This window comes from Aythya fuligula, chromosome 3, assembly GCF_009819795.1.
Source record: "Aythya fuligula isolate bAytFul2 chromosome 3, bAytFul2.pri, whole genome shotgun sequence".
NCBI lineage: Eukaryota > Metazoa > Chordata > Aves > Anseriformes > Anatidae > Aythya > Aythya fuligula.
Genome location: NC_045561.1, coordinates 96,376,554 through 96,404,364, shown reverse-complemented (window position 1 = coordinate 96,404,364; position 27,811 = coordinate 96,376,554). Strand labels below are relative to the sequence as shown.

Here is a 27,811-nt window from a genome sequence, read left to right as displayed (position 1 = left end):
ATGTTTACTTTGACTTTTTAAACTATTGGTAAAAAAAACATTTCATAACATAACGTAACATAAGGTAAAAAACATTTCATAAAGTAAACACTCTTTCTGGGCAGCAAGCTTATTAGCAAAGCTTTGAAGTAGATTTAGTGGGAGAAGAGGATGTACCTCTGAGTAACGGAAAAGAAACAGGGAACAGAAACACTTTAGGAAGCAACAGGAAAATATCTGTGAATTGTCAGAAAGGAATTAGGAAGGGCTACTCTAAAAAGGTGATACAGTCAATATCCCAGCTGAAATGCCTCTACAGTAGTGCACACAGCATAGGAAACGAGCAGGAGGAGTTAGAAGCCACAATGCAATCAGAAAACTATGACCTAATTGCTATAACAGAAACATATTTGGACAAATCACACAACTGGAACACTGCAATCAAGGGAAGGAGATGCAGAGGTGTTGCCCTCTATGTTAAGACATGGATAGATTGCAAAAGAGCTGCCTCTCAGAAACAGCCACAGACAGGTTGAGAGCTTGTGGGTAAAAGTTAAGGACCAGACCAGTAAGATGTCCAGTAAGGACACCTTGTGGTTGGGGTCTACTACAGGCCACCTGACAAGACCTTCTTGTTTCAGCTACAAGAAGCAACATGCTCACAGGCTCTCATCCTGATGGGGGTTTCAACCACCCAGATGTCTGCTAGAAAAGCTACATAGCAGGCCATAAGCAATCTAGCAGACTCCTGGATTGTGTCAAGGATAACTTCCTGGTCCAGGATTACACAAACTAACCAGAGGATAAGTGTTACTGGACCTAGTGCTCACCAGTGTGGAGGAACTCATTAAAGACTTGGAGATGAGGGGCAGTCTGGGTTGTAGCAACCATGCCTTGGTTGAGTTCATGATCTTGAGGAATGTGGCCTGGCAAAGAGAAATGTCTTTAGAGGTGTTCAAGACCAGGTTAGATGAGACCCTGAGCAACCTGATCTAGTGGGCAGCATCCCTGCCTATGGCAGAGGGGTTGGAACTAGGTGATTTTTGAGGTTCCTTCTAACCCAAGCCACTCTATGGTTCTATGAAAAGTCAAGACCCCAAACTTTCAAAGAGTGAACTTCCAGCTGTTTAAAGACCTGGTGGATGTGATCCCCTGGGATATTGTCCTTAGGGACAGAGGAACTGCTCAGAGCTGGCAGCTCTTTTAGGGTACTGTTCTTAGAGTGGAATAGCTCTCCATCCCCACATGTAAGAAATCAAGCAGCGAAGGCAGAAACCAACATGGCTGAGCAAGAACCTGTTGGTCAAACTGAGGCACAAGAAGGAAATGCACAGTTAGTGGGAGCAAAAACATGTGGCCTAGGAAGAGTACAGAGATGCTGTCAAGACGTGCAGAGATGGGATCAGGAAAGCCAAGGCACAGATGGAATTAAACTTGGCAAGGGATGCAAAGAAAAACAAGAAGGGCTTCTATAGGTGCATTGGCCAGAAAAAAACAAAAGCCAAGGAGAATGTACCCCCTCTGATAAATAAGAAGGGAAAACACAAAACAACAGACATGGGGACGGCTGAGGTAATCAACAACTTATTTGCCACAGTCTTCACTGCCAGTCAGGCTTCCCATGTCTCTTGAGTGGGGGAACAAAGTCCCTTCCAGTGTAAGCAAAGAGCAGGTATAAGACAACCTGATGAAACTGAACAGGTACGAGTCTATAGGTCCCAATGCCATGCATCCCTGGGCCCTGAGGAAACTGGCTGATGTAGTTACCAAGACATTCTCCCAACACATTTGCAACATCAAGGCAGTCAGGTGAAGTCCCCAGTGACAGGAAAAAAGGAAACATCACTCCCATTTTTACAAAAGGTAGAAAAGACATGGGGGCTATGAACTGGTAAGCGACTGTGGAAGAGATCCTCCTGAAAGCAAGGTTAATACACATGCAAGACAAGGTGATCCAAGACAACTAGCATGGTTTTACCAAAGATAAATCCTGCCTGACCAATCTGGTGGCCTCCTATGATGGAGTGACTGCATCAGTCAATAAGGGAAGATTGACCGATGTCATCTACCTGGACTTCTGTAAGGCTTTGAGATCCTGATCTCTAAGTTGGAGAGAGATGTATTGAAAGGTGGGCCATTTGGTTGATAAGGAATTGGCTTGATGGCTGCAGCCAGAAGAGTTGTGGTCAATGGCTCTATATCCAGGTGGAGGCCAGTGATGAGTGGTGTCCCTCAGGAGTCTGTCTTGGGACCAGTGCTGTTTAGTATCTTTTTCAACGATTTGGAGGAATCTAGTGCACCCTCAAGCAAGTCTGCAGATGTCACAAGCTGAGCTGTGCAGTTGATATTAAAGAAGGAAGAGATGCCATTCAGAGGAACCTGGACAAGCTTGAGTGGGCCCAAGAGAACTGAGTGAGGTTCAACAAGTCCAAGTGCAAGGTGCTGCACCTGGGTCAGGGCAATGACATAAGGACAGACTGGGAGAAGAACTCACCGAGAGCAGCCCTGCAGAGAAGGACTTGGGGGTTCTGGTGGATGAAAAGCTCAACATGAGCCAGCAGTGTATGCTTGCAGCCCAGAAGGCCAACTGCATCCCGGGCTGCATCAACAGAGGAGAGCCAGCAGGGCAAGGGAGGTGATTGCCCCCTCTGCTCTGCCCTTGTGAGGTCCCACTTTGAGTGCTGAGTCCAGCTCTGGGTCCCCCAGCACAGGAAAGATATGGACCTGTTAGAGTGGGTCCAGATGAAGGCCACGAAGATGATCAGAGGGCTGGAGCACTTCTTGTATGAAGAAATACTGAGAGAGCTGTGGATGTTCAGCTTGGAGAAGAGAAGGCTCCCGGGAGACCTCCTTGTGGCTTTTCAGTACTTAAAAGGGGGGTTATAAAAAAAATGGAGTGTGACTTCTTACTTGGACAGATAACAATAGGACAAGAGGAAATGGTTTTAAACTGAAAGAGGGTAGATTTAGGTTAGATGTTAGGAGGAAGTTCTTCACTCAGAGGGTGGTGAGGCACTGGAACAGATTGCCAGAGAAGTTGTGGATGCCCCATCCCTGGAGGTGTTCAAGGCCATGTTGGATGGGGCCCTGGGCAACCTGATCTAGTGGGTGGCATCTCTGCCCATGGCAGGGGTGTTGGAGCTAGATGGTCTTTGATGTCCCTTCCAACCCAAGCCATTCTAGGATTCTATTATTCTGTTGTGTCATATGCATTTTTAAATAGTAATCGTGAAATATTTGATCCTATTATAGAAAATAAAAATGTCACAGATAACGAAATCTGACCGAGTAGAGGACAATATATCACTCATGTAATGACTTACTTTTACAAATAGGAGATTTTCCTGTCCATTTCATATCTGGTTTACATGTCCGATGTTCTGATCCACCAGCAAGAAAAAATCCTGGCTGACAGGTATACACCAAAGTATATCCTAAAGTAGGAAGATCTATTGCTTTCACATCTACATGTGCCGGTGTCTCTGGCTGCCTACAAGCATGAGCTGCAAAAGGTTTTTAAGAGTTAGAAAAAGTGGTGGCAAACAGTGTCCATAGGATTAGTGTATTAAATTTAAAACAAATGCACGCATGCCAACTTACTCCCTTTTATTCCGTAAGCTTGTACACCTTTTAGAAATGTTACTATACTCTATGTGTATGCTTTTTTAGTGTGGGAAGATGGAAATGATACTATCAGATATTCTTGCGCAAAATTAAATCATGATAGCAAGACTGAAAACTGTTACAATGAAGAGAAGCATGTGCTATTGCATATGTCCTGTGAATTTTTGTACTGTCACAGCTTCAAGCATCACTGCCATTTTAAAGAGTCTTGAAAATTAGAGTGGTTACTGTGTTAAATAAATTCATTATAAATTTCAAATGACATAAAAGTTCCATAGGAAGGCTTTATCATAGTACACTGATTATAACAGATACTGTTGCTCAGTAGGCTTCTTCCTCTGTGCTCCAGTGCATTAATTTACAACAATACGAAGTTAATTTTAAATAGGATAAGAATCTAAGGTCATTCTCATTAAATATTTTTAGCTTAGATGAGTGTATTTTAATACAGTAGTTGTTCAACGTCCATAAAGACATAAATGCAGTAATCATTTATATATCCACACATAACCCAGAAAAGCTGAATTTTGTTAAGTTGTTTATAATTTATGATATCTAGCCAACAGAATAGTCCCATGCATATTTCAGGTGCCTGTTCACTAATTATCCAGCATACACACAAAAAAAGTATATTAACTTAAAGCAACTAATGCAGTGGGTTAATGAGGAAAACTTTTCTGAATAAAAATTATTGTATAATAATAATACTATTGTATCATAATACGATAATATTTGTATAAGTATTTCTAATTAAATTGCTGTGAACCTCAAGAAGAAAATATTATCTGAAAAATCTTTCTTCAAAGTAATATTCTGAATACATCTTTGTTCTTAGAATAGAAAGAAAAAAAGAATACAGTTAAATAAATTTGACTTTTTTGTAACATACTATTTACTAAGAATTTACACATGCATCAGCCTGTAGCTCTTTCAAAATTGCACAGCATACAAACTCAGATAAGAAAACAGACTTACGAATACATTCAGACTGTATGCCACTCCAAGTTAAGTTAGCAAGACAAGAACGGGTGGTAGATCCCTGAATATGATAACCTTTCCTGCATCTGAAAAAGACTGTGCTCCCAACCTAAGGATCAAAACAGAATATTAGATGAAAAAGGTATCCATCATCTATAGATAGATATCAAGACTGTGATAAACTAGCAGAGAATTTTTTTTTTCAAAAAGTGTCCTCTGTTTACAGTATTTAAGTTTTTGCATGAGATGAAAATCTCGAGTAACTCATCTTCCATAACCTTATTTGAAAGCAGTATGTTGAAAAATATTGACAAGGCTGTGTGCATGGAAAAGAACAAGACATGCATTTCAGTTTATTACTTTGCTAGTGTAACAGAAACAAACTAAATGACAGAGATGTATCTCTCTGTATATCACTGAATATATTCAATTTAACTTGACGATTAAGTCTGTTTTAAAGGTTTCTCATTGTGTGACTTCATTAAAATTATTTTTAAGGGAAAAAAGGAAAAAAAAAATGCAAGGAACAGTTGCATCCACAACTAAATTCCAGAAAACTCCAGGTCACAATTCTTTACATTGTATTTGACACTATTAAGTACGTAAGTTTTACTAGAGATGTTCAACTCGCAAAGAAATGGTTTGGAAGCCTTTCTATGGTCAACTGTGATATGACCTTTCCAGAAGAAAAATAACTATGAAAACTCTACTTAGGCATGTTTTGAGGAAAGAAAAGCATGAAATCTGAATAAAAATGTGAAAGTGATGAAGGAAGGCGTTTCATAATATAATGGAATTATTGATGGCATTGACAAAAGTAACCAGGATGCTACTGCAGCCCAAGACATTTGAGGATGTGGGGCTGACCAGTAAGACATTGCTCTAGTTTTCCATAAAATACTTTGTCAATACTTATGATAAGGTGAAACAACAACAACAAAAGTTAATATTATCTGTAATTATACAATTTATCAATAAATTAACATCACACAGATAAATGCAAGCAAGCTGCAAAAGTACTAATCAGTGCATAACAGTAAAATAGCTTGCAGGTATATAAATCGCCATTTGCCGAGGCGATCGCCATTTGCCGAGGCGATTGGCCATTTGCCGAGGCAATCGGCTCCGGGGCAGACACGTTCTGCAGTGGAGCGGGGGATCAGGCCAGGCAAGGCTAATTTTTCCGGCATCGAGCCTACTTGAGGGAGCCGCCAGGACCCAGCAGCCCTCGTGAGGGAGGCTGACAAGGCGAAGGCGGAGCCAGCAGCGCCCCCTCCCCAGCTGTTCAAAAGCTGCCCCTAGGGAGCGCGAGCAACCAGGAGCGGGGCAAACAGGGCGGGCAAACAGGGCGTGGCGCATCAGAAGGGAGTGGCACGGCAGTTAGCGCGGCAGTTCGCGCAGGCAGGGCGCGCAGGAAGGGCAGAGCGCTCCCCCTACACACAAACAACACATCCTTAACAACAGCCATAGCTAGGCGATAATGGTCTCCACCAGGCACGGTGCGCTCTCCAGGAAGTCGGTACACACCCAGACCGACTACCCGTTAAAAAATGCCGCAGTTCAGGTCACCGGATGCAGGGAGTGTCTGAGCCTGTTGCTGCCATCGGCGGGAGGCAGAGAAACTGCGTGCGTGAGGTGCGAGCAGGTGGATGACCTGGTCCGCATGGTGGCGGAGCTCAAGGAGGAGGTGGAGAGGTTGAGGGCCATCAGGGAGTGTGAGCGAGAGATAGACTTCTGGAGTAACTCCCTGCAGGGCCTCAAGGAGAGGTACCAAGGTGAGACTCCTCAAATGGGGGTGGACCCCCTGCCCTGTAGCCATCGGGCAGAGGGAGGGGATCTGGGAGCTGAGGAGGAATGGAAACAGGTCCCTGCTCGACATCGCAGGCGACGCCCTCCCCTTCCGGCCCCGCATTCCCAGGTGCCCTTACACAACAGGTTTGAGGCCCTGGAGCTCGACAGACCAGTAGCTGAGGAAGAGGTAGCAAGTGTTCCCAGGAGGATGCCTAGGGCGAGGAGGTCGACTCCACGCCTCAGGACTGCCTCCACCAAGAAAGGGTTATTGTTGTTGGAGACTCGATTCTTAGGGGAACAGAGGGCCCTATTTGTCGGCCTGACCCTACCTATAGGGAAGTCTGCTGCCTCCCTGGGGCCAGGGTCAGGGACGTTGCCAGGAAGCTTCCCAACCTGGTACGCCCCTCTGACTATTACCCTCTTTTGATAGTCCAGGCAGGCAGTGACAACATTGAAGAGAGAAGCCTGAAGGCTGTGAAAAGAGACTTTAGGGGGCTGGGTCGGTTAGTGGATGGAGTGGGAGTGCAGGTGGTGTTTTCATCCATCCCTACGGTGGCAGGGAGGGGTTCAGAGAGGACACGGAAAGCCCACCTGTTAAACACGTGGCTCCGGGGCTGGTGCCAACGCAGAAATCTTGGGTTTTTTGATCATGGGGCACTTTACTCAGCACCTGGCCTGATGGCCACAGACGGGCCCCTATCTTTTAGGGGAAAAAGGATCCGGGGCCAGGAGCTGGCAGGGCTCATTGAGAGGGCTTTAAACTACGTAGGAAGGGGGATGGGGCTGAAGCTAGGATTGTTGGGGCTGTGCCAGGGGGAATGATGGCAAGGCCGGAGGATAAGGCAATGGCCCAGCTGAAGTGCATCTACACCAATGCACGCAGCATGGGTAACAAACAGGAGGAGCTGGAAGCCATCGTGCAGCAGGCAGGCTACGACTTGGTTGCCATCACGGAGACGTGGTGGGACCAGTCTCATGACTGGAGTACTGCAATGCCTGGCTATAAGCTCTTTAGAAGGGACAGGCAGCACAGAAGGGGTGGTGGTGTGGCTCTCTATATTTCGAGTCTTTCGAGGTTGTAGGACTCGAGGCTGGGAATGACAAGGTCGAGTCCCTTTGGGTTAGGATCGGCAGGGACAACAAGGCTAGTGTCCTGGTCGGGGTCTGCTATAGACCGCCGAACCAGGATGAGGAGACGGATGAGGAATTCTACAGGCAGCTGACAGAAGTTGCAAAATCGTCATCTCTTGTACTCGTGGGGGACTTCAACTTCCCTGACATATCCTGGAAGCACAACACAGCCCTGAGAAAGCAGTCTAGGAGGTTTCTGGAGAGCGTGGAAGATAGCTTCCTGACGCAGCTGGTTAGTGAACCTACCGGGGTGGTGCCCCGCTAGACCTTCTCTTCACAAACAGAGAAGGACTGGTGGAGGATGTAATTGTCGGGAGCTGTCTTTGGCAGAGTGACCACGAACTGGTGGAGTTCACTATTCTTGGCGAGGCCAGGAAGGGGACCAGTAAAACTGCTGTATTGGACTTTCGGAGGGCTGACTTTGAGCTGCTCAGGACACTGGTTGGTGGAGTCCCTTGGGAGGCAGTTCTGAAGGGCAGAGGGGTCCAGGAAGGCTGGGCGCTCTTCAAGAGGGAAATCTTAATGGCGCAGGAACGGTCTGTCCCCACGTGCCCAAAGACGAGCTGGCGGGGAAGAAGACCAGCCTGGCTCAACACAGAATTGTGGCTTGATCTTAGGAGAAAAAAGAGGGTTTATAATCTTTGGAAAAGTGGGCAGGCCACTAGGGAGGACTTTAAGGATGTAGCGAGGCTGTGCAGGGACAAAATTAGGAAGGCCAAAGCTCATCTGGAGCTCAATCTGGCTACTGCCGTTAAAGATAACAAAAAACGTTTCTATAAATACAACAACACAAAAAGAAGGACTAAGGAGAATCTCCGTCCTTTACTGGATGCGGGGGGTAACTTAGTTACAAGAGATGAGGAAAAGGCGGAGGTGCTCAATGCCTTCTTTGCCTCAGTCTTTAGCGGCAATACCGGTTGTTCTCTGGATACTCAGTACCCTGAGCTGGTGGAAGGGGATGGGGAGCAGGATGTGGCCCTCACTATCCATGAAGAACTCGTTGGTGACCTGCTACGGCACTTAGATGTGCACAAGTCGATGGGGCCGGATGGGATCCACACAAGGGTACTGAGAGAACTGGCAGAGGAGCTGGCCAAGCCACTATCCATCATTTATCAGCAGTCCTGGTGATCGGGGGAGGTCCCAGTTGACTGGCGGCTAGCAAATGTGACGCCCATCTACAAGAAGGGCAGGAGGGCAGACCCGGGAAACTACAGGCCTGTCAGTTTGACCTCAGTGCCAGGGAAGCTCATGGAGCAGATCCTCCTGAGAGTCATCACGTGGCACTTGCAGGGCAAGCAGGCAATACGGCCCAGTCAGCATGGGTTTATGAAAGGCAGGTCATGTTTGACGAACCTGATCTCCTTCTATGACAAAGTGACGCGCTGGGTGGACAAGGGAAAGGCTGTGGATGTGGTCTACCTTGGCTTCAGCAAGGCTTTTGACACCGTCTCCCACAGCATTCTCCTCAAGAAACTGTCTGCTGGTGGCTTGGACTGACGTATGCTTCGTTGGGTTAGAAACTGGCTGGATAGCCGGGCCCAAAGAGTCGTGGTAAATGGAATCAAGTCCAGTTGGAGGCCAGTCACTAGTGGCATCCCCCAGGGCTCGGTGCTGGGGCCGGTCCTCTTTAATATCTTCATCGATGATCTGGACGAGGGCATCGAGTGCACCCTCAGTAAGTTTGCAGATGACACCAAGTTAGGTGCGTGTGTCGATCTGCTTGAGGGTAGGAAAGCTCTGCAGGAGGATCTGGATAGGCTGCACCGATGGGCTGAGGTCAACTGCATGAAGTTCAACAAGGCCAAGTGCCGGGTCCTGCACCTGGGGCGCAATAACCCCAAGCAGAGCTACAGGCTGGGAGATGAGTGGTTGGAGAGCTGCCAGGCAGAGAAGGACCTGGGAGTGATGGTGGATAGTCGGCTAAATATGAGCCAGCAGTGTGCTCAGGTGGCCAAGAAGGCCAACGGCATCCTGGCTTGTATCAGGAACAGTGTGACCAGCAGGGCTAGGGAAGTGATTGTCCCCCTGTACTCAGCTCTGGTGAGGCTGCACCTCGAGTACTGTGTTCAGTTTTGGGCCCCTCGCTACAAGAAGGACATCGAGGTGCTTGAGCGGGTGCAGAGAAGGGCGACGAAGCTGGTGAGGGGCCTGGAGAACAAGTCCTATGAGGAGCGGCTGAGGGAGCTGGGCTTGTTCAGCCTGGAGAAGAGGAGGCTCAGGGGCAACCTTATCGCTCTCTATGGGTACCTCAAGGGAGGCTGTAGCGAGGTGGGTGTTGGTTTGTTCTCCCACGTGCCTGGTGACAGGACGAGGGGGAATGGGCTTAAGTTGCACCAGGGGAGTTTTAGGTTAGATGTTAGGAAGAACTTTACTGAAAGGGTTGTGAGGCATTGGAACAGGCTGCCCAGGGAAGTGGTGGAGTCACCATCCCTGGAAGTCTTCAAAAGACGTTTAGATGTAGAGCTTAGGGATATGGTTTAATGGGGACTGGTAGCGTTAAGTCAGAGGTTGGACTCGATGATCTTGAGGTCTCTTCCAACCTAAAAATTCTGTGATTCTGTGAAATGCAGATTACTCTACACTGCAAAATTCAGTGAATGACTTCAATGGACATTAAAAATAGGCATTAGTTTCAAAAATAGCTACTTAAGTTAACTATACAATTAGGTACCTAAAAATAGATTGTCATCATGATAGATGTTCAGCAAATGTAACTTCAGGTCTTCCTGAAATGTCTTGGGAAATCTACTGCTATTGTTAAAGGTCAAATTATTGACATAGCTTTGTAGACATATCTATTTATTACTATTTTTAAGCATATTAATCTCTCTGTCTTGCCAAGGACACACAGCATGTCTAGTAGAGAGTAGAATAGAGTCTAGCTAGTTTTGATTGTCATTTTGATTCATGTAAAATTACCAAGTGTGACACCAGTAAGCTGCAAATATTTCCTCGCTGATCCAAAAGATGAAGAAAAAAAAAAAATCTTGTCTAGGTTCAAGGTATAGGTAAAATATAACTCTGTAACTAACAGAGTTATATTTTTTTTCTCATTTTACTGGAAAAAAAAAAAGTAAAAACAAAAGCAGTCTACTCTTTTTGTAATTCTTTAATGAAAAGAAAAAATACATTGGAACTATTTGCAATAGTCACAGGGCAGGGAAACAGGAATGTCATAAAATGAAGTAGGACACCAGATGAATTGGTCAAGAAGTGATGTTTGTAGGTTGGGAAAAAAACAAACAAACAAAAAAAAACAACTATGAAAGTCAGCTGCCTGTTATCAAACCTGTTAGTAATAAGGAAAGACTGTTAAAATTTATTAAATTTGGTTAAGTCATATAAACTGGCATACTTACATATGCAAATGAAAAATAATCCACCTCACTAGTATTAAGGTAGGTCTACATCTTGTTTGTAGCAGTGATCCAACCACAGTAATGTCTATATGCACAACTTTAACATGGTTATTACTATTTGAGTTTGAGAATGAAAGCAAGTTTTTGATAAAGATTATGTCTAGAACAGATGAAGACCTACTATTGCTTCTAAAAGTGAAGTATTCAACTGAAATTAGATCAATGAACTGTACAGTATAGTTCTTGTATAAATATCAAAGACAACTAATAAAGCAGATTAAAGTGGGAAAGGAAAACAAAGCAAAACAAAACAAAACAAACAGACTAAATTAGGTACAAAGATTAGAGCTGTTTTTGAAGACATGACAGAGAGAGGTACAAGTGCAAGATGCAGCAACTGCACCTATTACTAGAAGATCCATCCTGGGAGTGAGGCCACAAGACATGGCTAGGGGAAAAGTGCTTGGTCACTTGTGAGCCAGGCAGGAGTTGAAGGTGAAGAAAGAAGCTCACAGCTACAGAAGTGACAGACAGCACAATTGCAGCAGAGGGAGGGCATAAGCATGGGGATTTACAGATATGGTTTTTTAAATAACATTTCTAACTTGATCATAATACCATGTGGCACACTGTCCTAGGTTCAGAAATAATCAGGAAACCCAAGCAGCACGTATTTCAGATTCTAATCACAATATTTGTACCTGAAGAATCTACAGGCATTAAGTTAATCAGTGTAATAACAACTGTGAATTGGTCATTTTTGCATCTACTTTTATTTTCTCAGTCACTTTTATGACTGTCACGTGGTAAACTAATATCCTGTGAGGAATTTGGAAATTATAAAAAGGATATTCATCACAAAGAACATGGATCCACCACACAGAATGATTTTGTCTTCTCTGACGTTGAATAAAATGTAACATAAATTGCTAGTTTAAGAAAGCCTCTTTCTGACTTTTTCTCAAGGACTACATGGCCTTTGGATCAGACAGGTCTTCAGTTGTTAGGTATTTACTGACTATTCATCAATGTAAGAAAGAATTATGATCATAAAGCAAAGTAATTATATCATGTCATATCATATTAGGTAATCAATTTATAAATAGTCCTCCCTATTGAAGTCTCCTGAAGGATTGAATACATGATATATTGCAAGGTTAGAAGTTCTTTCTTTAAACTGCATTAAAACAAACAAACAAACAAACAAACAAACAAACAAAAAAAAAAACAAAAAAAAAACACCTCAGAATGAAGCCTAAGCTTTTATTAAAAATTAGTGGAAATTTCCAAAGGTTTACATTAGACAATGATGCCTACATATAATTCAATATGTCTGAGGTTATTAAATGCATCCTCAATTTATGAATCTAATAAATAAAAGAAAGAATTACCTCATAACCTCTGGAACTGTTTTGTATTCCAAAATGTGGAGTGCCAGGGTCGGTACATGCATTGTGAGCTGGATCTAATATAGAATGTGAAACATGACATATTATTATTGCATAGAAAGATTAGTCTAAAATTGTTTGCAAAGATTAAGTCATGTCATCAATGTCTAGCAATGACAAGAATCACATTTTTTAATGCACCTGTGTATTTCTATGTATTAAACTCATATTTCCAATTACATTTCAAAGATAGATCACAGTACTGTTTCAGTACATTGCCAATATTTAAGGGTATTTTTTGCAGGTACCTTTGGCAATGTAGACTTCAAAATTAGGATTGCATTCATTTTTACTAAACTTCTAAACTTTTTTGAATACATAGCATATCTCATCCTCCTGAAATACCATCCACAATTCAGATGGAACATACACAGAAGTATTTTCCTTCTTTTCTTTTCCAAGCAACAACTGATTAAGTCAGATTTCTAACCAAAATAAAAGAAAACGAATCAAAAAAGCTGCTTTTTTATAGCAAGTCAAGTGTTTCAAACGGACTATTTTCTCAGCTGTTGTTAGAGAATAAAAATATAGCTCTCTTCCCAAACAAGAAAGGTTTAGCTAATTATATGATCCTAATTTTCACAAGTATATCTTAACACAGCCTGAAATTATTTTTGACATTTCATCAATGTCCCCTTTGCATTCTGATGGTGTATTTTCTTAAAGCATGTCCTTTCAAATCCACCAGGGGATGGGATCCAATCTGATGAATCCCTCTGTACTATGTGATTCCTTCTTGGCAACCAAGTCTGCTTTTGTGATGACACTGCGATTTGAAGAATATAATTTGGGCCTATATTTCATCTGTAACAATATTTAGCTTTCTGTAAAGGAAAAACTGATACATAAAACTGACACATAAAACATATGCCATTTCACTCTCAGTCAACTTCCATTTTCAGGATTGACCATCATTAGAGCATTACAATTCAACTGGACTGATATTTACTAAAAGCTCCAACACTTTGGTAGACATTGACCTAGCATGCAAGAATAAAAATTAAACATATTTAGCAGCTCAAGGACTTCTTACAAATTATGATCAGCTGGAATACTATTGATTATAGAAACATGAAGTCAAATTGACTTTTTAAAGATTCAATCTTTTTAAAGATTTGTTTCATCTGAAAAATCAGTGGGGGAAAAAAAGAAAGCATCCTCACACTGTTTTAAGGAAATGACAAATATCCAGGAATAGAACAGCTTGTCATCATTTGCTATTATATGGTATTTTAGGCAATAGTTCTATTGTTCACAGATCTTAATTTTCAAATTGCTTAATAATGATATCTGTAAATATTTCAGGTGCTGCTAGGTTTTCCTATTACAACAGCATAAAAAGTACTATGTCTGATGCAGTATTTTTCATCTATTTCTATATTATGCTATATAAACAGAAATGTCATTATTACAGTTTCAAATTTGATTCTTCACATTTTGTTTTTGTAAACCTTGTCTCACTTAAAAAAACAGATTGCCCAATTCATAAAAACTATGGACAGAAGGAATTATGAATTAATTTTGAAGAATTGTATTGAGTGTTAACATTTTAATTTACAAATACAGGCTGCTTTCAATAGTCACACTTGCCACCTTCTCCCAGAGTATGCAGCCCGGCTCTTGCATAGAGCCAATATATCAGCCACAGGAAAACTTATAATTGGGCTACTGTCTATATCTGAAAAGATTTATAGAAATATCAAAGAGGACTTTTCTATTATCACACCAAAATCATTTTCTCTAGCAAGTCACCCCAAGTTGGATCAAATACTGATGTCAGTGGGAGTTACAGGTGTCCAGCATTTCTCTCAGTTAATCTGATTATGTAACAAGCTAAAAGCCTACCACTTGCACATCAGTCAATGAGAAACTGATAGTGCTTGGCAGTTTATCAGAATTTCAAAAGATCAGACCCTGGACGCCTCATCCTTTTGAGCTGTACCAGTCACTTTCACAAGTTCCAAAAAGCTTTTTCATTTAGGATAGATTCTGACAAATGCCTTTAACTATCCAGTGACAGAACCCAGTCTTTAATCTACCAAAGTCTTCTGTGTATCTAAAAGACTAAAAATAGATGGAATAAATTTATGCACTTGCACTTACTGACATTCTGCATTTCCAGCAGACAAGCAATCATGTAAATTTACAAATTACTTCATATGTGATTGTGTTTATCCTAGGTTTTTTATACTCAAAATATAACCTTATTTATCTAGTTCTTTTTATATTACACAGAAGTTTTCTATATTTGGAAAGGTAATTGTTAGGCTTATGATAGTGTAATACTTTATCAAGAACATTTTCAGTAGAATCAGCACAAGAAATGGTAGTTAATACCAATGCATGTTGGTTGTATTCCACTCCAAGTACCATCTGCTTGGCAGAATCTTCTTGAAGAGCCTATCAGAATAAAAGGGGGTCTGCACTGAAAGCTAACTTCAGATCTGTAGGTGAAACTCTTTCCATTGAGGCGTCCTTCTGCTGGGGTACCAGGATCACCACAAAACACCGCTAATATATAAAGAAGGAAAGAAAAAAAGAAAGTTATTACAACTGCATGTGCTTCATCTGATGCTCAGAATTATTCTCCATTGTTTTAGGTGCAAGTTGGGCATACAGAATATGAGTGCAAATGCTATGTTCATTTATCTGTAGGATTATAGCTCAAATAAATTCTTGGCAGCCATTTAAAATTAATTGCCACTGTTATAGTTATTATAAGCATAAAATGTAACCTGGAAAGATAGGCCTTTTAATTGAGACACTTTAAGGCTGATTATACTTGGATGACAAAGTAATTTCAAAGTAGACAATGTTAAATATATCCATTCACCCTCAGGTAAGATGGCTGGAAATTTTTGACCTAATTAAGTAAAGGGAAAAATGTTTTTCAGAGTCTTGACAAGACTTCAAGCAGTGGAGAAGTTGACAGGTTTAGAAGAAGCTGGAAAACAAATAGTGACAAGATATGAAGGTATATACTTGCCTTAAAAAAGAAAAATGGATTAAGAAAACAGGGCAAGGATATGAGCTTAAGGGCTAGGAACCTTGTTTTCACCTGTTAATGGAAATAGAAACAGGGAACTAGAAAAGGAAAAGTGTAAGTTAAAATTTTAATCATGTTCACCACAAGTCAAATTCAGAACATTCAAAAAGATTATCCAAAAGGAAAATGGTAATGGGGCCAATTAGGTAACAAGATGGAGGTGACTTTTGGGAAAAGGAAGACCATGATCTTAAATGGGTACAAACAACCAATTTAATAATGAACTATGCTTTTTGGAAGAAGGAAGAAGAATCTTGCAGTAGTCCATGGTGGTATAGCCAACTACCTTTTGAGCTGTAAGAAGAAAAATAACTGTAGCCTGAGACAATTTGGTGAAGCCCTATACAATGTATCCTGAAAACTTACGCAAACACTGTGGGATGTCTCCTCGCCATATTCCTCGACCCTCGCAGGAGAGAATAGCTGTGTTAGATAGCTGATAGCCTTCTGCACAGCTGTAACTCACACTGGCACCCCAGCGATAATCAGATCCTTCCACTTTCCCATAGAGTACTGGTGGAGGGGGACCACAGGTGATAGCTGAATCAAAAAAAGAAGAGTTTTAATTTCAAGATTTTATAGCAGTTAGGAGAATGCAACATCATATTTTGTTATACTTTCGTAACTAAAAAATAAGTAAATCTATGCTGTTCAGCCAAAAAAAAGAAAAAAAGAAAAAGAAAAAAAAAGATCTGTGTTGACAAAGCAGCCTGTAATAGACAGAAATGCAATTTAAATACAAAAATACTACCTCTAAGCTTCGGAAGTCCCTGACCTGTTGCTGGAACCTTACCTAGTTCTGAGTCACTTCCCTACAAATTCATCAGTGATCATTGCTGGAAACAGGCTACTGAGCTAGGCATAATACTGTTAATATGTTAGTATAAATATTTGAATTTTATTTTAAATTAATTTTGCAACACTATTCAAAACCCTTATGCAGGTCTGTTCATTTACTTGTTCCTTTTCTTCCTTCCTTTTCAGAACACATGGACATTGGCTTTGTTCATAATTATGTGCCAAAGATTCTTTAGAACTACTCTGATGTTATCCAGCTTCTGAAAGTGTGCACAAAATGATGCAACCTGGAATGATCAGGTTTACATTTATACATCAGTTTTTTCAACAAAGAGCACGTTCACTCAGCTGGTGATTTCTACAACAGAAAGTATGGTCTGACAACTACACAGGCCAAAATTTAATTATAGGCACTTTAAAGTGCTAGTGGATGTGGTGGCAGTCTAGGTCCTTTATAAGGAGCAGATGCCCTGGGCTGTTGTATTTAATCCCTAAACTGAAGTAACAGTGCTCAGAATTTTCACCAGACTTCCTTATTCCTTAAAAGTTTCTTCTTATTATTTTGCCATTTAATCCAAGATAAAAGAGCCAAAAAAGGAAAACGGGTACTTCATTCCTATTTTTTTCAGCTGACCACTCCAGTAATCTTCATTGCAGATTTATTTGGTTCTACTGTCATCATTAGTGTCAGTATTTTAACTAATTTTGTACCATGATATATATACTACATAAACACAAATGTTACACAAATATGTATTTGTATGTTTTAGTTGCATTTGCATGTTAATAATCCCAGAGAAGCTTTGACAATTTATTTATAAAATGTAGGTATATGTTTATATACAAATATAGATTTATTTGTTTACTAGTGAATTTCATATATAATATCAAAATAGCATTTGCCAATTATTTTTCAAATGCACACCTTTGCAAATTGGTTTACTCTGGTTCCAAGTGCTGTCCTTTATACAACGCAGGGTAGATGAACCAGAAGGCTCCATCAAATATCCTGGATTGCATTGATAGCTGACTGTCTTATTAAAGGTGAAATCATTTCCAAACTGGATGCCATTTGCTAATGCACCTGGATCTCCACAGCTGATCACTAGCAAGAAAAAGAAAAAAAAAAAAAGTGTTTTTTTTTTTTTTTTTTAAAAAGAAACAAATAATGAAACATTGAACTGTGTATAGCTAATGTTCCTTTTATAGTGCACAAACCAAAAACCAATTTTGAAAAATATATTTTGAACAAAATCAAAACTTAATAACTTTTTCTAGTTAAGAATGTGTATTGAGGTTTGCAATATAATAAGGCAAATTGATGCTAAATACAATAAATTTACTAAATTTAGAATCACGGAATGGTTTGGGTTGGAAGGGACTTCACCTATCATCTAATGCCAACCCCCCTGCCATGGGCAGGGATGCAACCCACTAGACTAGGTTGCTCAAAGGCCCATCCAACCTGGCCTTGAACACCTCCAGGCATGGAGCATCCACAGCTTCTTTGGGCAACCTGTTCCAGTGCCTCACCACCCTCAGAGTAAAGAATTTCTTCCTAACATCTAATCTAAATCTCCTCTCTTTTAGTTTAAAGCCACTTTTCCTTGTCCTATCACTACACTTCCTGACAAAGAGTCCCTCTACAGCTTTTCTGTACCCTTTAGGCGCTGGAGGCTGCTATAAGGTCTCACCGGAGCCTTCTCTTCTCCAGGCTGAACAACCACAGCTCCCTCAGACTGGTGTCACAGGTGAAGTGCTCCAGTCCCTTGATCATTTCATGGCTCTCCTCTGGGGCCACAGGTTATTTATCTGACATTACTTCTATCGAGGAATGAGATTAGGTTGGTTTTCTAACATGTTGTCTATGTTGTCACCCTTCCATACTTCCTCTCAGGGTCATGAGTGACCAATAGCCTTTGCCACCCCTTTCCCCCCATCCCAGGGTGTCTGTGCTTAAGGCCAGCTCTCTTAATCTGCTGACATGTAACCTGGGAACAGAGTGCAGTGGAAAGAGCTGAGAGCTGTGAGAAGCTTAGTCCACGGCCTCCCACTTTGTCTGGTAGCTGCACTTAAAGCCTCACCTTTGGTCTTTGAGCCACATTGCAGTTATGCCTATGCCTGGCCACGTACCCCACTGACTAGACTATCAGCTTGCTCTGGGACCTGCCTTGCCACATGCTGACTTGCCTGGGGATCAGTGAATCATGCTTGACCCAGGTTACTGTCACTGGACCTGCTCTGCCCTTCTTGCTTGGTACTGTGGGTCTGGCCTCATCAGCAAGGTCACTGCACTTGTTGGCCTTGCTGCCCTCCTCTGCTCTGGTGGAGTAGCTGAAACTCACTGCTCCCTGACCCCTTAGCAGGATGAGATCTGGCTCAAATGGCTCACAGTATAAACTGGTGCAGCAATGTAGCCAACTAGATAAAATCTGATTTAAACCTACCTGTGCACGTAAGCCACAAAAAAAAAAAAAAAAAAAAAAAAAAAAAAAAAGCTAAAGAAAACTCTAGACAAACACTTATTCTTAGGAATAATGTCATATTTTTAATTCACAAAGCATTCATAAGATAAAAAAATACAGAAAAGTTACCTATGTATCCATCTTAAAAAGATATTTCTGGCAAAATATAGCATATATTAAGATTGAAATGTACCTTTAAGCACATCAAATATTTATGTATCACAAGACAGAGGAATGGGAAAATTATGGTGTTGTTTTTTTTTTTTTTTTCAATCTAGCAAAATAATAATTTTCAGAAGCAGGCTGGCAATCTGAGCACTTCAAAGCTTTAGAAGAAGAAAGTTTATTTCTGACCTGTGCAGTCTGGAGCAGTGCCAGTCCATGTCCCATTAGCAGTACAATGTCGAGTAGTTAGCCCTGAAGTTTTGTAACCTTCCCAGCAGGCATAAATGACTGAGCTGGAGAATAATATTCCATCACTGTATATTATCATACCATTGGCTGGAGTGCCAGGGTTGCCACAAGATACAGCTGTGAAAAAGGTTAAAAAAAATAAATATTCCATGACTGTTGATTAGCTGGAAAAAAAAAAAAAAAAAGTCAATTTTTAAACAGCCTTCCTTTTTAAAAAAATGTTCTAGCAAATATTACTAAGAAAATGGTTAATGGGTGCAATTTTTAATTAATATCCTGACAGACCTATGCCTCTGATTTGCTCATAGGCACATTTTTCTATTCCCTTCCTGTCTCCTGGTATCTCCTCTTTCAAGTGTAAAAAAATATATAGAATCACTTCTTTCGTGAATCAAGAAAAGAACAGATGTTCAGTATTGGTATCAATATCAATATCTATTGAGCACCTGTAGCTCTACATTAAGACAATGATGATGCTTCAGCTTCATATATCTGAGATTTAGAAAGTGGTTTACTTTTATTAAGGTGTTGTTTTTTTGCCAGCAGACCAGACAATCATGGGAGAAGAATTTGTTTCTTTGCTTGCTTGCTTGCTTGCTTGTTTAACTATTTTTCCTAACATTTCTGTAAGGCATCTTTATTTGACCATCTCTGCAGAGAAGACACTGGCAAAAGTATCATAAAATTCCAGTTCTGGGCAGACGTTACTCCTCTTCATATGAATAAAATAAAAATAGCAAGAGGTTAAGTGATTAGCTTGGGAGGGATAAATCAAACTTTTTCATTCAGTCTTCCATGAAGCTTGAATTGGTTTGTGAGACTGAAAGAATATACTTAAGATGACTTTTCCAGAGGTTTCAAGAGCTGGCAAGAGTTTCTTCTCTTCCTACAACATGTGCATGCGTGTGCACACACACACACAGTCTCTAAAGGTGTTAAATGTTCAGTCTAACCTAATGATATAATCAAATATAAGATTAAATTTAATGGCTTGGAATAAAGTGGTGGGATAAACCTGGCTAACAGCCAAATGCCCACCCAGCTGCTCCTGCACTCCCCATCCTCAGAGGGAAGGATGCCAAAGCTCATGGGTCAGGAAAAAGACAGAGGAATTGCTTACCAATTACCATGTCAGCCTAACAGACTCAACCTGGAGGACATTAATATAAAACATTGCTAATTGAAATTGATTTGGACAGAGACAAAAGCACAAATATTACAACAACACTTTTCCTCTCCTCTTTCACAAAATTAACTTCACTTTTTTATTGCAGGCTTCTCTAACAACCTGCCAAGAGGTGTGAGGAGGTGGTAGGGCTACATTTACTACACAGCAGTATGGTGTAGAAACTGTTGCTCCTACTTTCTTATTGAACTGGAGGAATTCCAGTCAGAAATTTGTCAGGAATCTGACAAAACAAATTAGAGACCATTTGTAGATACTGGGCAAGGTAAAACATTGACATGCATTAGGAAAACTTGGATGCATTCATGAAAACCAAATGTATTTATGGAATTTACACAAGGACAATGAGTCTTCAGATGCTTAATATTTGACAAAACAAGAATTTGCAGTAATTAACTATAAAATAATCCTTACAATATACACATAATATTTATTGCTTTTCCTCATATTTGCTTAATTCAGTTTATCACACTCTGAGAGCAATCAAGTCTTCCCATTTGTGCTCATAACAGGATCACAGAATCACAGATTCACAGAATGGTTTATGTTGGAAAGGAGCTTTGGAGTTCGTCTCATCCAACCACCTTGCTCAAGCAGGGCCATCTGAAGCCAAAAAGGGAGACTCCATAACCTCTCCGGGCAAACTGTGCCAGCATTTAGTCACCCCTAGTCACCCTTAGTAACAGTGAAAAAGCGTTTCCTTGTGTTCAGATGGGAGTTCCTGTGTTTCAGTTTGCACCCATTGCCTTTGGGCATCACAGTAAAGAGCCTGGCTCCAAACTCCATGCACTCTGTCTTCGTGTATTTATATACACTGATATGATCTCCCCTGAGCTTTCTCTTCTCCATGCTGAACAGTCCCAACTCTTTCAGCTTCTCTTCATAGAAGTACTCCAGTCCTTTAATCATCTCTGTGGCCCTTATTGGACTCTTTCAAGTATGTCCATGTCTCTCTTTAATAGGGGAGCCCCAATACTGGACACAGCACTCCAGGTGTGGCCTCACCTGAGTAGAGGATCGCCTCTTGTGACCTGCTGGGGATACTTTGCATAATGAAGCCAAGATTATCATTACCCTTCTTTGCAGCAAGGCCATATTGGTTCATGTTCAGATTGGTGTCAACCATGATTCCCAGGTCCTTTTCTACAAAACTGCTTTCCAACTGGGTGGCCTCCAGAATAACAGTTATAATTTAATAGTTTTAGATTACAGGATTCTGTTAAACATAATTTGCCAAATAAAAATGATTCAGACTATTACTGATGTCTGCAATCATTCATAAATGTCTTTTTTTTTTTTTTTTTTTTTAAATGAGGCTTTATTCACTTTTCACATTTAAAACTTTGAAGAGAAAAATTCAGTAGGATGGAATTTGAAACTTCTGTCATGAGTGGAAGTAATAGCAGGAAGCATAAAGTGAACTATGTTGGTGGTGATACACAATTGTCAATATGGAATGATCAAAGAAAGGGTGCACAGCTTTTAAACCTTAAGTTTTAAAACACTCTAACTCCTTCAGGAAACTGGCATAGCTTTTGTTATCTTCATTTCCATGAACTACGCTCTCTTTATATTCACCAATGAATGTACCTGTACATGGAAAATAGCCTTAGATACATTTAACTTTGATTTTGTGACCGTGGTATTGTTCAACCATACCAACAGGAGCACGCAATCACTAACTTATCATAACTAAGCTTATACAAATTCTTCTAAGAAGTTACATGTCAGAAAGAACACTTTAACTTCCACTGTTTTATTATTGTTACTATTGCTGTTACTGTAAAATCATGATTTTAAAATGACATGGAAGGTCTACCAAGTTAAAATTATTATTATGGCCTTCAGATAGGAGTAAAAAGGAAGAGGTGTATTTCTCATAATTACTTCAACTTCATCATTTTGCGGGCTAGACAGAAATACAATACCAGACTCCCTGCTTTTCTCTGCTGTAAGACTGTTACAGTTGTCTCTATATGGTCCTGGTTGCTTTGTAGGCATCCCAATCTGCTCTTAAATCATCTGTACTTTTGGTACAAAAAGACAGAAAGACAAAAAAAAAAGACAAAACTTTAAAGGATTTGTCTTTAGATTTACTTTGAATTACTAAGGCACTCAGTAATCACACAATGTGATACAACTGTATTCTAGCTATCCAGTATTTACTACAGATTTGGCTGACCTGAGTCTGAACTCAAAAGGGTTGTGTGAAGTACTCTGTAAAGACTATGTATACACTGACCTGTAACCGCTCACTGCAAACTTTACTGCAGCAACGTTTAAAATTACTTTTGCTTTTGCTATTGGAGAACCACAACTCCTATGATCTCTACTGATCAAGATATATTGAGCAATAGTCTCCTATAACCCACTAAAACCTCAGCCAAGAAAATAAAAATAGAATATACACTGGATTTTTTTAGCTGAAATATGCTTCATAACAGATAATCAAAACAGAAGCAGACACAAGTGCTTTTGTTTTACATGTGGGTAACTGACCACCAATATGTAATGTATAACATAAATTTCCTTAGGAGTCTAAAATAAGTTGATTGCAAATTGTTGTTAAATGACATGGATACAACTGGCACCCCAAAGATTAAAGTAAAATGTAAGGAAATGAGATCAACTTAAATGAAAAATATAGATACTGGTGTTTATCCATTACTCCCAGCTTTAGGTTACTTAACATTATTCCCAGCTTTCGGTTACCTCCTCGGATAAGGAATCCCAATGTGATAGTCAAAGATCCTGTCTCTTTCTGGACATAAGTGAAATCAGTCTACAGACAGAACCCTGATATGATGAATCCCAAAAGGATAAGACAGCCCTTTTTATTGCAAATTGTCATCCCAAAGCCTGAAGATGGTAGAGATTACTAACAGAAATGCCATGTTTTTTGTTGATTTCACTGCCAGCTGCTACTTCAATTCTACGATTCTATGTTTAGTTCTTTGATTTTAGTTCCATTTGTGCAGATCTTCTTGGTTCTGTACAGGTTCTTTCTTGATTCTGTACAGGCATGATATTCAGTGAAGGCAATATAATAATAATGGCAATGCCAGAACTGGCATGGAGCCAGGGTTATCAATTCTGATGTAACTTTCAGCAAATGGTAATTTTAGTAGTTCCCTTCCTTCCTTCTTCTCTTCTGCCTATAGGATAATACGCATTGACAGGAAACCTTTTAAATATTCTTGGGTTTTATACGCATTTTGGGGTCTGTAGTGATCTATATCAATTTATTTAGCAGGTGCTAAATCATAGAATCATAGAATATCCCAAGTTGGAAGGGACCCATAAAGATCATCAAGCCCAACTCCTGGCACTGCATAGGTCTGCCCAAAAGTTTAGACCATGTGACTAAGTGCACAGTCCAACTGCTTTTTAAGTTCAGACAGGCTTGGTGCAGTGACTACATGCCTGGGGAGCCTGTTCCAGTGTGCAACCACCCTCTCGGTGAAGAACCTCTTCCCGATGTCCAGCCTAAACTTCCTCTGCCTCAGCTTAACACCATTCCTGCAGGTTCTATCACTGGTGTTTACAGAGATTCTGTAAAGCAGGTCACCTGCCTCTCCACTCCCCCTCGCAAGGAAGTTACAGATCGTGATGAGGTCCCCCCTCAGCCTCCTCTTCTCCAGGCTGAACAGGCCCAGTGCCCTCAGCCGCTCCTCATACATCTTCCCCTCTAGGCCTTTCACCGTCTTTGTCACCCTCCTCTGGACACTCTCCAACAGTTTAATGTCCTTCTTGTACTGTGGTGCCCAGAACTGCACACAGTACTCGAGGTGAGGACACACCAGCACAGAGTAGAGCGGGACAATCAGACTAGCGATGCTGTGCTTGATGCATTCCAGGATACGGTTGGCCTTCCTGGCTGCCAGGGCACACTGCTGGCTCATATTCAACTTGCTGTTAACCACAACCCCCAGATCCCTCCCAGCATCTCGTCACCCAGTCTGTATGTATAGACAGGGTTGCCCCATCCCAGGTGCAGGACGTGGCACTTGCTTTTGTTAAACTTCATGCGGTTGGTGATCGCCCAGCTCTCCAACCTGTCCAGGTCTCTCTGCAAGGCCTTTCCACCCTCATCAGAGTCCACAACTCCTCCAAGTTTGGTGTCATTGGAAAATTTGCTCAGAACACCTTCTAGTCCTATATCCAAATAATTTATAAAGACATTGAAGAGGACTCGCCCTAAAATGGAGCCTTGAGGGACCCCACTAGTGACCATCCGCCAGCTGGATGTGGCCCCATTTACCACAACACTTTGAGCCCTGCCCATCAGCCAATTGCTCACCCATAGTATGATGTTTCTGTTAAGTTGTATGCTGGACATTTTGTCCAGTAGGATCCTATGGGAAACTGTGTCAAAAGCTTTGCTGAAGTCCAAAAAGATCACATCGGCTGTTTTTCTTTGATTGACTAGAAGGTTGATCTTATCATAAAAGGCAGGACCTTTGTTAGGCAGGACCTACCCCTCATGAACCCATGTTGTCTGGGACCAATGATTGCATTGTCCCCCAAGTGCACTTCAATAACTTCAAGAATCATCTTCTCCATAATTTTACCAGGCACTGACGTGAGACTGACCGGCCTGTAATTGCTAGGGTCTTCTTTCTTACCCCTCTTGAAAATTGGCACACAATCACTCAAACAATCACAGATTCAAAGAAAGGGATTAACACACTAAGATCTTATCCAATGTGTGACTTCCTGACGGGTGGAAAAAATCTCAACTGTGTTTATTGGCAAGCTGAGATAAAGCCAGTTATAAACTCAGAGGGTTTGGAAACCCCCATCTTGTTACTGTGGCATGCATTACACACAGAGTGTACAGCCTAAAAGACGGTCTCCTCCTAATCTCTTTGTTACTTATACTAAACAAAAAACAATCCAAGCAGAAGAGAAAAAGGGAAAGAAAGGTTTCTTTCTTTTTTTTTTTTTTTTTTTTTTTTTTTTCCTCTTTCTGGAAACATAATGTTGAAGAAAAAGAAAAAAAAAAAAGAAACAAAAACAGCAGCATTTCACACAACACTGATGGTCACTGCTTGCTGCCATACTTAATGTCTTCATGCAGGGACAGAAGAAAGGACATTGAACAACTTATATTTTCTACTGTAAATATTGATCCTGTGCCCACTGACATTTCAAAACAGCTATGGTGATATCTACTCTGACAGAGAACCAGTCTGTGCTGAAGGATACTGAAAAAGAACCATTGTTACATGAGGAGACTGTGATAAAATCCCTAAGCAAAAATCATCATGAATTTGTTAAAGATATTTTATCCTATCTGCCAGTTGATAATTTAGTATAGCAGACAAGATAGTACAGAATCCATCAACTCCAATGAATTAGATAAACTAACTTTTCAAGCATTCTTGGAAAGGAAGAAGTCATTTTAAAACTTTAGTTAAACCATTACTGGTTTTCAATTCTGACAGTGCATAAAAAGAATAAAAGTTTTTTATTATATATTTTTAAATTTTATTCTTAATTGTGTTTTCCAGAAATATTCTTTGTTGCTTTTATTCTGAAATAGCTAGCATAAAAACAATCTCTTTCATAAAAATTGTCTAATTTATGTAGAGAAATATTTGTTTATTTGTACTTAGTTAAGAAAACAACATTATTTTTTCATTTGTTCAGTCCTTGATGTATAGACACTACACAGAAAGATAATATGAAAATACTGTATTGCTAGAAGATGAATGACAGATTTACTTATCACTCCATTTTCATATTTTCAATCAGTACCATTTAATTTTACTTTTAACTTAGATATCTATTCTCTATTTCAAGTCTCATTATTTGTTTATTGAATTATTTTCTCAAGGATTTTTTTAATAAAAAATATACACTCCAAAAATAAAAATAAAAATATATATATTTTTATATATTTATATATAAATATATTTATAAATATACACTCCAATATACACTTAGTTTGGACTTAGGTTTTTAAACAAAGCATTAAATGCTTGCAAACTGTATAACATTTCTGCAGAGATATTTGAAAGCATATTTTTTGTCATATAATTTTCTTTCTAATTAAATAATAAAATTTCGTTATTAAGGTTATTCAGTGGTGTCATAAATGCCAATGGTGTCATCAATACCTACCTTCACACACAGGCTGTATACCTGACCAAGAACTATTAAGCAGGCATGTTCGTTCTGCAGATCCTCTCAGCTGATAACCCATTTCACAGGAGAAACGTAGCAGACTTTTTATTTTGAACTCATCCCCTAGTCTAGACCCATGAGCTGGTATTCCTGGATCATCACAATAGCCAGGATTATTTCCTATAAAAAACAACACAGAAGAATTATTGGTACAGAAGTTATACACAACTATTCTCTGTTGTGGTAGTGGTACTATTCTCTCTTGTGAATAGTACTACTAACTGGATTGTTTCTATTACAGTCAATCACTTTTCTTCCAGGTGTCATAAAACCAAAGATGAAAATGGCATGTATTTTTAACCTACTTCTTATCTCAGACGTAAACAGACCTAAACATAGAATTTGATATAAATGAGAGAGAAAAGATAATTTACACAGGAATACCTACAGAATTCCTTGTTTACAAGAGGGTGTCAGACCAAAATCAAACTTAGAAAATTAAATTCTGCATCAGTAACAATGTTTTAGTTGCACTAGATATGTTTTCATTTCTGATGGGATGATGACAGTAGTCTTTCATGGTTAAAAAATCTATATTTTTATAATACAGACACAAGTCTATAAAAAGTCTCTAAAAATATTATCATACTGAGGACTGTTATCTGAAGAGTCTCAATTGCTACAGATTAGAATTTCTTTCTACCAGAATAAGAATGTTCCTCATGGTAGGAAATGTTGGGTAATAGCACCAGAGGGTTCTGACATTTAAAATTTTAAAGTCTTGATGCAATCTCAGATCTGGCACCTTTCACTGGACAAAAAGGTGACTGACATAAACCTGAGCTTAAGATAAGCAAGAAAAGGCCAATTCTGTGTGGAAATTATCCATATGACTGTCCTGCAGAGATTTCTTTCAGGTTGAGGCATAAAGACCAAGAGAGCAATGAGCCCTAGAGCAGTGAGAAGACTCTAATTAAACGTTCTTCTTTAAGCAATAGAGAGCAGAAAATATATGTGAGTGATTTAAATTTGCTTCCTTTCCACAGTGCTTCAAATTCTGTTCTGCGTCTTTACAAGAGTCAGTTTGTGAATGGACTGTTGTCCAGGAACTCTAAATAAGAGTACAAAATTTAAATATCTTACACCTATTTGAATTAATGAATAATGGTCAAATCTGAATTGAACCACACTGAATCAGGTGGGCTTAAGGGAAGATATAAGAAGATTTTATCATGAGCAATAATGGAACAATTTTCTCATTAGACAATTTTCTTCCACAACTTTACAGGTAATTGCTTTCTTGTATTCTGTAGTGTATAGGCTTGTTTCTGTTATAAAACTTATTACTATGCTGTGGATGTACTTAATAGCCAATCCTCATCTGAACTCTTGACTTCAACTAAAACATGCAATGTTTTATGGCTCCTTCGAAATTTGCATAGTTAGTCTGGGGGGGAATA

General features: G+C 40.1%; 1 protein-coding gene across 4 annotated transcripts in view; it reads right to left on the bottom strand.

Moving 5' to 3' along the window:
• The window catches only part of CSMD1 (CUB and Sushi multiple domains 1), a 1,186,669-nt gene that overhangs the window by 18,256 nt on the left and 1,140,602 nt on the right, over positions 1-27,811 (bottom strand). For all 4 annotated transcript variants that reach the window (XM_032184761.1, XM_032184762.1, XM_032184764.1 and 1 more), the window contains 8 exons: positions 26,349-26,531; positions 18,977-19,153; positions 17,083-17,262; positions 15,726-15,899; positions 14,651-14,824; positions 12,257-12,330; positions 4,579-4,690; positions 3,303-3,482 (listed from right to left, as the gene is read on the bottom strand). In XM_032184761.1, the coding sequence (XP_032040652.1) occupies positions 3,303-3,482; positions 4,579-4,690; positions 12,257-12,330; positions 14,651-14,824; positions 15,726-15,899; positions 17,083-17,262; positions 18,977-19,153; positions 26,349-26,531 (1,254 nt within the window). The remainder of the gene's footprint in view (positions 1-3,302; positions 3,483-4,578; positions 4,691-12,256; positions 12,331-14,650; positions 14,825-15,725; positions 15,900-17,082; positions 17,263-18,976; positions 19,154-26,348; positions 26,532-27,811) is intronic.